The 12,530-nt window shown below is 38.0% G+C and overlaps 1 protein-coding gene across 15 annotated transcripts in view; it reads left to right on the forward strand.

Moving 5' to 3' along the window:
- Window positions 1-12,530, forward strand: part of dcc (DCC netrin 1 receptor) — a 482,450-nt gene that overhangs the window by 180,907 nt on the left and 289,013 nt on the right. For all 15 annotated transcript variants that reach the window (XM_088435577.1, XM_088435578.1, XM_088435580.1 and 12 more), the window contains 3 exons: window positions 1,716-1,852; window positions 6,316-6,470; window positions 6,946-7,066. In XM_088435577.1, the coding sequence (XP_088291703.1) occupies window positions 1,716-1,852; window positions 6,316-6,470; window positions 6,946-7,066 (413 nt within the window). The remainder of the gene's footprint in view (window positions 1-1,715; window positions 1,853-6,315; window positions 6,471-6,945; window positions 7,067-12,530) is intronic.

Here is a 12,530-nt window from a genome sequence, read left to right on the forward strand (position 1 = left end):
TTCTTGAGACATTGACTTCTCATGTTCACTTACCCCAACATGCGTATACCCAAACACGTTCATACTCCTACTTGTTCATACCCCGACCTGTTCATACCTCAACGTGCACAGGTCTGCGAGGGCCCTTTATAGCTGTCTGCAGCTCTAGTTGGTAATTGCTATTTAACTACTAAACAGGAGCTGCAGAGCGCAGAATAGATCCAGATCAAGCCATGCACTTGTGAACACGGCGCCGCAATCGTTTTGATTTTCCCCTCAGCATGCATTATTTATTTTTGACCAGCTATTTCGCTATGGAGCACAAAGAAGTTACAAATAAATGAAAGTCAGGGAAATTTAAACTACAAACATGCAACGGTAAGAGTTTGGAGCCAAGCGCGGGTGAGGGTGTGGCGCCGTTGTCTTTTTAATTTTTTTCCTCTGCATGCATTAAATATTTCCAATCCGCTATGTCTATGGAGCACAAAGAAATTAGGAATAAACGCAAGTCAGAGAAATTTAAATGACAAACATGCAACGGTATGAGTTTGGAGCCAAGCGCGGGTGGAGGTTGACACCGCTGTCTTTTTAATTTTTTCCTCTGCGTGCAATATATAGTTTTGACTCGCTATTACGATGTAGAGCACAAAGAAGTTACGAATAAACGAAAGTCAGGGAAATTTAAATGGCAAACATGAGTGTGGGGCCACACACTCTTAAGTCCTCAAATAAAAATCGTGTTGGGCCTGCAAATCAAGTTCATTAATCACGCTGGGCCGTGTCGGCTTTAATACCCTCGGGCCAGGTCGGTTTGAACTGGGTTTTTTAGGCATAAACTATAGTTTATGCAGTCAGGACATGATTTGATTCATATATAAGGCGCACCGCATTACAAGGCGTGTCGTCAGCTTTTAAAAAAAAAATCAGGCTTTTGAGTGCACCTTATAGTGCCGAAAATACGGTAGTTGATTGAAGTGAACAATTAGAATACGAGAAACATTTGCCAGAGGCGATTTGCAGCCTCTCATACACACACACAAACACACACCCGCGCACACGCCTACACACACACACACACACACACACACACACACACACACACACACACACACATACGCACACACACACACACACACACTAAACTCAAAACGTATTCACATAAAATCAAGCGTATGTCGCAGAGATTAGTTTTGAGTCAATTTTGTGAAACATCTCATCTCGTGGGATTTTTGTCTCATACCTACTTCTAACTGGTAATGTTATCTACAGTTATTGCCAAAAGGGTCCTACTCCATTGATCTGCGTGGCAGAAGTTCATTTATATATAACCAACACTAGATTGGTTGTCAGCCAATTGCAGAGCCTGTCTTAACCTTATAAATAAAATAGTATTTGTAGATTATTCAGCATTATAAGCATATCACAAGCAAATCAAAGATCGTTTATATTTACGTATGAATGAATGCCGTTTTATGTGACTGACCAAATCCTCATGGCATTTTATAGGTTTGATTCCCATTGAATAGAGACGCTTACCCTCATGCGGGTCACAGGCTTGCTGGTACATATACCAGCTGGCTTCGAGCACTATGCGGGGGACACGCTGAACTGCTTGCGAGCCAATTGCAGAATAAATAAATAAATAAATACTCTCTCCAATTTGAATTTCTTTGTCTCATGCTGTATGTATGTGAAAACTGGGATCATACAATAATGCAAACCTCTTCTCCCTGTAGGAATAAGAAGTATTCTCTTATGGCTGGCACCAATCTGATCATAAGAAGTGTCACTGTTGACGACTCTGGCAGTTTTACTTGTACTGCAACTAACAAGAACCATAACATCACTGCAAGTGCAGAACTCAGTGTGCTGGGTAAGCTATTACATTTTTCAATGTATATTTATTGGACTGGTACATTTATTTTGATATCCACACAATAAGCATAGAATAGAAAAAAATAGAGAAAAGATATCGTGCAAGAACACTGTGAAAGGCGATTTGGAATCTGCCCTGAAACATGGACTATAAAATGCGTGTACTATTGCTTTACAATAAATTAAAGTTAAACATTCATTTCTTCATTCATATTTTTTAGTAAACGATCCTATTTTTTCAGTGATTGAAAGACTTACAGTATAATCTAATTGTTTAGAGGCACAAGAGTTCTTCCTATAGTCTGAAAATATTAGTCCAGTTGAACCCACTTAAACAGCAATCGAAAAGACAGGAAAACGTCTTAACAGTATTTGTGTTTAGTAAAAAGTTTTTAAAATCTCCCAAAGGAAGAAACAACAAATCCTACCAGGAAACTGTTAACACTCTCACATCCCAAAAAATAACAGTAAAGAAAAAATAGAACAAGTCATCCTTATCTTTCCACTGGGGGAACTCCTTGCACACTAAAGAATATCACGCAGGGAAAATAATCACATCCAAAATCAAATGGTGTCATAAACTATGTAATTTAAACCTTGTGTTTGCTAGGAGGTTTTTATGAATAAAATATAATTGCATTCATTGTCCGACTGCCTCTTGGCCGCTTGTGGCTTTAGAGGCATTGAGCATTCAGGTCTATCTATACTGTACAGTGCATTTGGAAAGTATTCACAGTGCTTCACTTTTTCCACATTTTGTCATCTTAACTTTCCAAATTGGACTAAATTCATATTTTACCTCACAATTTTACACACAATACCCCATTATAACATTGTGAACTAAGTTTTTGTCTGACAATTTTTGAATTTATTAAAAAAATAAATAGATAAAATAAAATCAAATTACGTAAGTTTTCAAAGCCATTGCCATGAAGCTAAAAAATTAGCTCAAGAGCATCAAGTGCCGCTGATCATCCTTGAGATGTTTCTGCAGCTTACTTGAAGTCCACTTGCATTAAATTCAGTTGATTGGACATAATTTGGAAAGGCACACACCTGTCTATAAAAGGTCATACGGTTGAGTCGTCAAGCCAAATTCATTTTATAGCCTTGAACAGTCTTGAAGAGGTTCACAGGTGAGAAAGAGATTACAGATAACATCACAAATACACAAGAGCATCCCCTGAACAAAGCTCCCAGTAAAGAAAAGAAAAACTCAAAAACCTCATCTGTGAAAATAAAAAAAACTACAGAAGTAACCGCCAGTGGGTGGAGCCCGTTCCCAGGCTCAAGAGGCTGGAATAGATGCCGATTGCCAAAAAATACATTGTGCTATATTAAGCATTAAGTGTCCAGTGCAAAGATTCTACTGGGTAAGATCCTCATCACAATCTGGTCCGGAGGGTCTATTTCAACAGAAGCACCTCAGTGAAGGTGGCCCATTTCAAGTCTGCATAAGACTATTCAATTCATACCCCACCATCTCGCCCCCTTTGCAAATCAGGTGAAGGGGGCAGGAAGGAAAAGAAAAAAGCTGCTATTAAAATGCCTCAGTGTAAAAATGTCTTTTTAGTAAGTATTTAAATATTCCTGCTAAGGTGGCTTCGCAAATTTCCATAGGTTGGGCATTCCAGAGCTTCAGCATGAGAATAGCAGGATACAGCGACTTCGTTTTTGCCGTTGGATTCACAAACAAGTTGGCGTTTTGTGACCGAAGTTTTTGGGACGGAACATAGAGGAATGTAGAGATAAGAAGCAGATAAGGAGATAAGCTGTGTAATATTTTTTAAGTACCGTATTTTCCGGACTATAAGCTACAACTGCATCTAAGCCACAGCAGCAAAAATAGACCAAAAAAAACATCTTTTGCCACGGATAAGCCGCACTGGACTATAAGTCACAGATCATAACATCAGATATTTATGCAAAAAGATGGTATATGAAAGTTTTAATTTTTCTTTTTGTTATATTTATTTTTTTAAATCGTCCACCAATGGCATCATCCTCTCAATCAATCAATCAATCAATCAAATTTTATTTATATAGCCCTAAATCACCGAAGTCTCAAAGGGCTTCACAGATGAAAAGAGGACATGTGGAGACCTCTTTCGAGAAAAGAAGTCGTACAGAGACATCTTTTCAGTATAAGGTACACAACAGCATCCCCTGTCAAAGCTCCCAGAAGGGGAAGGAAAAACTCAAAAACCCCAATTTGGGGAAAATCAGAAACCTCCAGAAGGGACCACAGGTGGGAGGAGCCCCCTTCCAGGCCCACAGGTTGAAGTGGATGCTGCATGTACCAAACACAGAAACAATATAAATTACAGAAAACATGTTGTGCTATATAGTGCAGTAATGTCTTGACAGCAGGCAAAGCCATTGGGCAGGAACCATCCCACATTCCAGCCAGGTGGACTGCAGACGGCCGAACTCCTAACCCGTGATGGTCGACCAGCGCAGGCCCCAATGCAGGCGGTCATCTTTGCACTGGCCGTCTCCTGTCTAATATGGCACAATATGTTTTCTGTAATCTGTATTGTGTATCTGTATTCGTCTGTATTAGGTACACTCAACTTCCACTTCAACCTGTTGAGCCTGGTAGGGGGCTCCTGCCACCTGTGGTCTTTTCTTGAAGGTTTCAGATTTTAACCAAATTGGGGTTTTGGAGTTTTTCCTTCCCCTTTTTGGAGCTTTGAGCAGGGGATGCTGTTCTGTACCTATAATGAAAAGATGTCTCTGTGTAACTTCTTTTTTGCAAAAGAAGTCTCAATATGACCTCTTTTCACCTGTGAAGCCCTCTGAGACTTCAGTGATTCAGGGCTATACAAATAAAATTTGACTTGGTTTGACATCAACTTCAACATAAATGTCAATGCCTTAGACTTACCAAGTTTTTATTTGAATTGTTTCCTCATAATTGTCCTATAAGTTAACACGTTTAACTCGTGTTTTTTTTTCCATTTTTGTCCTTGTCTTTGAGTTTAATTTTTTTTTTTAAGAAGGTCACATCTGTCCCTTAATCGATAAGAACAACACTTGCTGATTTCAAACAGGTTCTAAATGCTTTGGCAAAGCTAGTTTTTGTATGTTTTGCACATTGTTTTTAATTCAACGTTCTTAAATTAAATAAGTTGGCTTGCATTAGTGTATTGGATTCTTGCCACTATCAAATATGGCAAATTTGTACACAACTAGAAAAATACTCAAAGTCTAGTGTTTAGTCTGCTAGTCATTAGTGTATGGGAGCCCTGTCACTATCAAATATGGTGAATTTGTTCACAACTAGATAAAATACTCTAGTTCTAGTCTATATATGGATCTAAGCTTAACTTAGTTGTTTTTGCAATGATAAAATTTCAAGGTTATAATCTTCATGACGACTAAATTATTGTTTTATTGTGTTCTCATTAAATGCATAACTGACATCAAATGTAGATAAAGGGGTCATAACGTGATAATGATCAACTTTTCACAATGTATTTAATTTGCGCATATGAATTTTGATTAGCACATTAGTGATTTAGTTTCTTATTAAATATGAGTTTTATGGTATAGGGTTAGGGTTCTAACCAAAAAGTAAAACAGGTTGTTTGCAGAGACTGCACTTTACCGTGTAGCTGCCTCGCCCCCTTCACAACATATGTAGCTCAATGTCGGTCTGTCAGCTGAAACATATATCCACCTATCTTCTTGACTGCTCATCCTCACGCGGCTCACGGACGTGGAGAATATTCCAACAGGATGAATAAAGGGGCCAAAAACAGGTGTTTTACTGACATTAAAATACGAAATGGAATTAATACACAGCTCTCACTAACATATGTTCCTCCTATGGATCAGTTCCTGTGGGAACCCATTTGCCAGTAAATTATTTACTACTGAAGTTGATTGTAGAGCTGTATGCTGTCGTCCGAAAGACACATGGCTTGGCATACTTGGCTGACTCAGGGTTAGGGTTAGGTTTAAATCTCTCCTCCTCAGCTGAGGAGCCGAAACAAAACTGGAAGAGTGTGTATTTTCTCCTGCACAGGCGAAAGGGGGAGGTGTTTGGGAGGTATGGATTTCACTTGTCATAAGCACACTTTCAGCCGTTTTTATTTGCACAGGTGTGGCCGGTGTGAGAGTCCAGAGTAAGTGAGGAACGCTTAGAAATTCATCAATGAAGGAAAATCTATACCTGCTTTCACTAATGTTCCATTTATCTCTTTCTCAAAATCTCAGGCACAACATGCAATTGTGTGATAGAAAGCTCCCTTGGCGCGCTGGAATGCTTAGCAAGGTGTAGCCCAGTATCCTGTACTTTCCTGGAATGAAAAAGAATATGCTCAAGTTTTTATGCTTAGCGCACATGACCTGTTTACATATATAGGGCCCTTGGTGTGAAGCTGAACCCTAACCAAAATCAAAATTGCTTATTATTTCCGTTATTTACTGTGTGTTTGTTTGTTCCTTTATGCTCAGTTCCACCTCAATTCCTCAACTATCCAACCAACACTTTCGCCTATGAATCCACTGACATTGAGTTGGAGTGTGCCGTGACGGGAAACCCACCACCAATCATACGCTGGATGAAAAATGGGGAGGAGGTTATCCCCAGTGACTATTTCCAAATTGTGGTGAGTAGCATCATTATATACTGTATAATCAAAGAAATCCACCAGATGCCTTCCAAAGCATCACATTAGAGAAGGAAAAAAAAAATGTTTGTTTGGCATGCCTGTTTTGACTTGTTAGGTCGACCGTAGTAGGTAAAGAATCAAGAAGCAGGAGTATTCAAACTCGGTCCTCGAGGATCAGTTTCCTGCATATTTTGTCATGGTCGTGACTCCGGCATGTTGATTGTGAACCCCGGGACACACAGGAGACAGTGTGGAATTGAGAAAATGGTTAGAACTTAGAGTAGTTTACAAGATATATCCATTCTTTCGGTTCTACTTATCTAATTAGAACTCCTACTCCATAATTTCATACGAGATAATAACACAAATATATAAACATAGTATAATTATAATAGCAGGCTATTTGTGGACTTTTTTCAATTATCTGTTTTGGCTCATAATACAGTATGCTGTCTTTTTTTATGTAAATTAGGATGGCAGTAACCTGCAGATTCTTGGTTTGGTCAAGTCAGACGAAGGATTTTATCAGTGCGTTGCAGAGAATATCGCTGGCAGCTCACAGGCCATGGCTCAATTGTTGCTTCGAAACCCAGGTAGGAAGTATGACCATACAAATGTGATAAATATGCTTTCACAAATCTTAACTATAAGTCATCTCCCTTTTCATGTTGATATAATGTCCTCATCAAATCGTCCAAATCACCTATATTGTAAGGTCATGCCCTACTATCCTAACAACCAATCTAAACTTTTTTAGAAGACCTTTATCACAGAGAAACAATTCCAAAGAGTTTAATGCACGGTAGGGTTAAGCCATTAATGTATGATTTGTTGTCATAAATAAACTAGGAATACATAATTGCAGCCATATAGTATGCACTAATTTAACGCATGTTGTTTGAATTCTTCTTTTGTCATTGTGAATAATAGTTGCACTTTGTCAGTTTAAAATGCAAACCTCAGTCATATTAAAAAAAAGCTAGAATATATATATATATATATATATATATATATATATATATATATATATATATATATATATATATATATATATAAATATATATATATATATATATATTGTAATTTTTGAAGTGTGACTACACTTAAAATATACTGTACCTTTCTGACAGTGTTGATTAAAACATACCATACTCTTATTGGTGAGGGCCAAACTGTTGATTCAGTTCTTCTTTTGTGACCATTAGATTGTTGTGTGCTGGTGAGTCGAAACTGACTCATCGTGACTGTCATCCCTTCCATACGTATACAAGTGTAAATTAACATGTAATACTGATTAAGTGATTTTCAAAAATGTTTTTTTTTATTGTAATCAATTCATACTACAGTAATTATTTATCAATAATAGCACCTCTTCTCTGTTTTCCGATTCACACTTTGATGACATAGCATCAAGACCAATATGGTGTTAGCATCTAGTGGCAGTGTTACATTCAGTGATGACAGTTTGAGAAGAAGACCATAAAATTGACAGAGCACATGTAGAATTGAGTGTAAAATTTTAGGTAGGCAGATAGGTTTGCTTTATTGTCATTACTTGCAGTACTAGGCAACAAAATGTTGACTGAAATAACAATAATGATACAAATTCAAAGTACCAACCAAAAACTGCCCAAAAAAACACTAATTTTAAGTACTAACCAAAAACAAAAAAGGCAGCAAGGACAGGATAAGCGGCATTCCAAATATAAAATTTAGGAGTCTCAGCTGAACGACATCATTGAATACAAGATACAGTCGAACTCCTCTACAACAAAATCATACATTCAGCAAGACATTTTTCACAACAGGAGTTTTCACGATAGCAAATCTATGTCTCGGACGTAAACATATAAAAACGTGCTGTGCAATCTACAATCTGACTTAAGTTAAAAACAAAACCACCCAACAATGAAAACATAAAAAAAAGAAAGAAATTGCCAGCATTTTTCATACTTACATACTTTCATACTTACATCAATATCTTGCATGTCTTTCACTTTGCTTCATCCATCTTTAGTCCTTATTACTTTTATCCTATCTTCATGTGTTACGCTTGGTTTAAGCTTGACATGTTCGCAAGCTCCACATGTCAAATGACGATACTTTGGCAACCAGGCCTCTCCGCATGGAGTCCATGCAGAACAGATTTTCTACAACACGTATCTTCGGGGATTTCTTTATGTGCAGAAAACATGGCAGACAAACCGTTGCTTATGGAAGTTCACCGGTATCACCTTTCTGATTCGTCTGAAAAGGAATACTGTGATCTAAATACCATGAACAACTCATGGCGAGCACCATGTTGGGGAGAGATGAGAAGTCTGTTTAAAAACACATGGAAGAATTTAGATCATTTCAATCTACTATGATCTCTACCCCTATTTTACAGTAGTGTTGTGTGTATGCTGTAGAGTCCATTTACTGGTCCCTATAGTATAGTAGAATAACGTCTGACTGCGGGAGAAAGCAAGTATTAAGTAATGCAAAAGGCATCAAGTATAAACCAAGCTAGACTTTTGCTGCATACTTTTTTTCGTCGTAGTGAGTTTCATTGCAACGCAATTGCAGAAAAAAAAAAAAAAAACATTTGTATTTTGCAATAGAGGGATTTTTCCATGTGTGAGTATTTTTGCACATATGGCTTTCATTGTAGAGGAGATTTACTGTCCAAAGTAGTGAAGAGAAGACCAGATAATACTACAACACTAAGGAACACTAATATGAAAAGGCACAACGATAATTAGCAACCAGTTCATGGTATCCTCCACCTACTGCACGAAGACGGCTGAGATAGACACCAGCAGTCATAACACTCACGTTTCCGAATAATCCTTCCACTGTGGAATATTCTTGACCTTTAAAGGCTACTTAGTAATAATAATAATAATAATAATAATAATAATAATAAGCGGCTATAGAAGATGGATTGATGGATGGGTGGAATAGATGATGGATAATTAAAAAAAACCTTTGAGACAACTAGGTGACGGTTACAAAGAATATCCCAAAGTGGTCCTTCTGCTTCTTCTGCACTTATAAAGTCAGATGATGAATGTTCGTCTGCAGGTATGCAGTCACAGACTGAGCGCCCGAGTCAAAATTTCAGGAAGCTCTACTACATAGAACAAAACAATGACCACAAGTGGGGGCCAAAAGCAGATGCACAACAGACAGATGTACTGTCACTGCCAAGAGCGCTGCCTTCTTTTGCCACAGGTTTAGTCATCCCGTACTCTGAGCTTGTTCACCTACCAATTGAGGTTAGGCACCTGTAGCCAAAAATAAACGGTGGTACAGTTTCATCTTCTTGATTTTCCCTTCTCTGTGTACTGTACATCTCACCAAAACAAGGGAACAAATAAGCAAGCTTCCGGTGCCCAACAAACAAACAAAAACGGTTATTGTCGATTAAGTAAATGGACATTGTATTGTATCAAAGCCACCCACAGTCACTTTATACATCAATAAGATCTTTAGGGGTGCTGTTAGCAGCAGAAGGAATTACATGTGTTTCAGCATGCATGTACATGTACATATGTCATTTTTCAGCCCATGCTAAGATATCATAACCATATCATGACTCCACTTTTGGACTGGGTCAAGAAGACTCCAATATTTTGCTCTATAAAGTCTGCACTGAAAGGTTTGCACTGAAAATTTAATATTTCATGTAATTTAGATGCAATTTTTCAATTCTTCTATTTTTTTAATTGAATTGTAATTTTTAGTTTTTGATCTTAAAAGTTCACCAAAAGAGTGTTTGAAAATATCTGTGGTATTGGCGGCATTATGAGTAGTGATACCGTTAAATAAGGCGACCCAATACCAATATGTGGTATTGGGTCGATACTGTGATCTTATATTGTGAGAAGTATTTTGTTTATGTGATCTGTTTACCATGAGTTGTCTTCTGCTACGTTTCTTTTTACTGTGCCTCCATTCATTCATAAATCTTCAGTGTGTTGCTTTTTCTTTGAGCCAGTGGCATAATGGCAACAGATGGCAACATAAGCTTGTGCATACAAACACACACAAACACATATTCAGACATGCACACACACGCACAGACACACACACGGGAACATTAGCAGGTCAGATGGTTATTGTTATTGCTTGGTTCTTATCACCACGGGAAACGAGCATCCCAGCAGTCTGCACAGCGCCCAATCAGTGTTCCCATGAGAAATCACAGTGTTTTCGTGAATGTCAGCATACCACCTTGTTACCCTTGACAACTGCAGGCCACTTGAGCTTTTGAGTGACTCTTGAGACTGAGAATGACCAGTGAGTCCATGTAAACACACACAGTTCACATCTTCATAAGTTATTTTGCCTGCATTATCTGTTTCTATAATATTCATTCATTCATATATTTTTTGTCATGATGAGTCATGATAGTGGAAGTTGTGGAACCAAAGTGCAGGGAGACAGAGTATGCTGAAAATATAATTTAATTAAATGAAGGTGCGAAAAAGACAAAAAAAGTAAAAACAATAAACCCAAAATAACTTACTACCAAAAGCCTCTGACAAATGACTCGGGAAGGACAGAGATGAAACCAGGACACTGACAAACTGGATGGTTGTCAACAACATTGATCCGACAAACACTGAGGATAAACAGGGAACTAAATACAGTGGACCCCCCTGTTAGAGTGTCCCTTGCTTACGTCTTTTTGCTGTTGTGATGTGGAATACCGAATATTTTCGTCCCCTCTTTACGGTATAGTCCCAGCTTTGCGACAAAAACAACTGTCATGACCCTAGAGGGTTGGCTGTATTTGTGTTGTTTTGCTTCCATCTGCTGGCGTTTTTAGGTAATTGCACTTATTTACTATTGCCGTCAAACTGCTTCCCTGCAACATGTCATGCTAGTCTGCTATTGGCCGGCGTCTCCTAATGGAGATGCTGGTCTGCTATTGGACAGCCTCACTCGTTTCAAAATGGTGGAACGGTAAAGCTTTGTTCGATTGTGAGAGGTTACTAAACTGTATTTATAGTGCATTTTACTGATTAAATCAAAGTTGAATTGGTCCCATGATTGCTAGTGATGTTAAAGAGAGAAGTAAGAAGATGATTTATATGGAAACAAAGCTGGAGATAATCAAGAAATATGAAGCTAGCCTAGCCTAGGCTACCCTTACTAGGGAATATGGGCATAACAAGCCCCAATCAAAAAGAAATAAATTCTTTCTATATCCTTTCTATATTTTTTTATTTATGATGTTTTCTGATTGTATACATGTTTATTATATATACGTAGCACTTACTATACTATTCTGGTACCAATTTTTAATATGAATCTACAATTTTAATGTTTTTACCTGGGGTTCTAAAGGCATTTGCTATTTAACATGGGTTTAAATTGCCCACCATACAGTGAATTCGCCTTACGAACCCAACCGCGGAACGGTTGCACAGGATGTTCAAAATTTACCAACACTTCCATCTCAACTTCTGCCTGTGTCGCTTTGTCATCCAATTAGTATTTGGACTGACCAAATAAAAACAAAAACAACAAAAACCTTTGTCATTTGTGATGGCATAGGCACAAGTATCACTTTGAGTTACAGTACTTTCAGAAATCACCAAACGCACTTTGAGTTACTTTGAGTTGATACTTTTGTATAGACTTTTTGATCCAAATAAGTCCATATGCAGGCATAGACATTGATGGTTTTCACACTGCCCTTGAGTCATTGTTCTCTATGGCTTGCATAGTATTGGTTCCACAAAAAAAAACAAAAAAATCACATGAGCACAAGTCATCTGCCACTCACATAAAAACAAGTCTAAAAAGCAAGGTTTTGTTCAGTTTACTCTACTAGATCATGCTTTTTTTGCAATACCTTGTAGCTGTAACTTGTAACCCATGGACTGATTTGCATTTCCTGGCTAATCAGAGTTATTGTTACAGAGACTACTTTGCATACAGAAGTTTGGCTTATCGACAGGGGGATCAGTGCAGAGTCCGCTGTGACTGTACTTGTCTGTTGTGGTAAAGAAGCTGCTGAGCCAAAAGGCGATACCGGTCAATCTATGTTCTTGGCCTCACCTA

The sequence above is a fragment of the Hippichthys cyanospilos genome, chromosome 15, assembly GCF_059441005.1.
Source record: "Hippichthys cyanospilos isolate Australia breed blue-spotted pipefish chromosome 15, RoL_Hcya_1.0, whole genome shotgun sequence".
Classification (NCBI taxonomy): domain Eukaryota; kingdom Metazoa; phylum Chordata; class Actinopteri; order Syngnathiformes; family Syngnathidae; genus Hippichthys; species Hippichthys cyanospilos.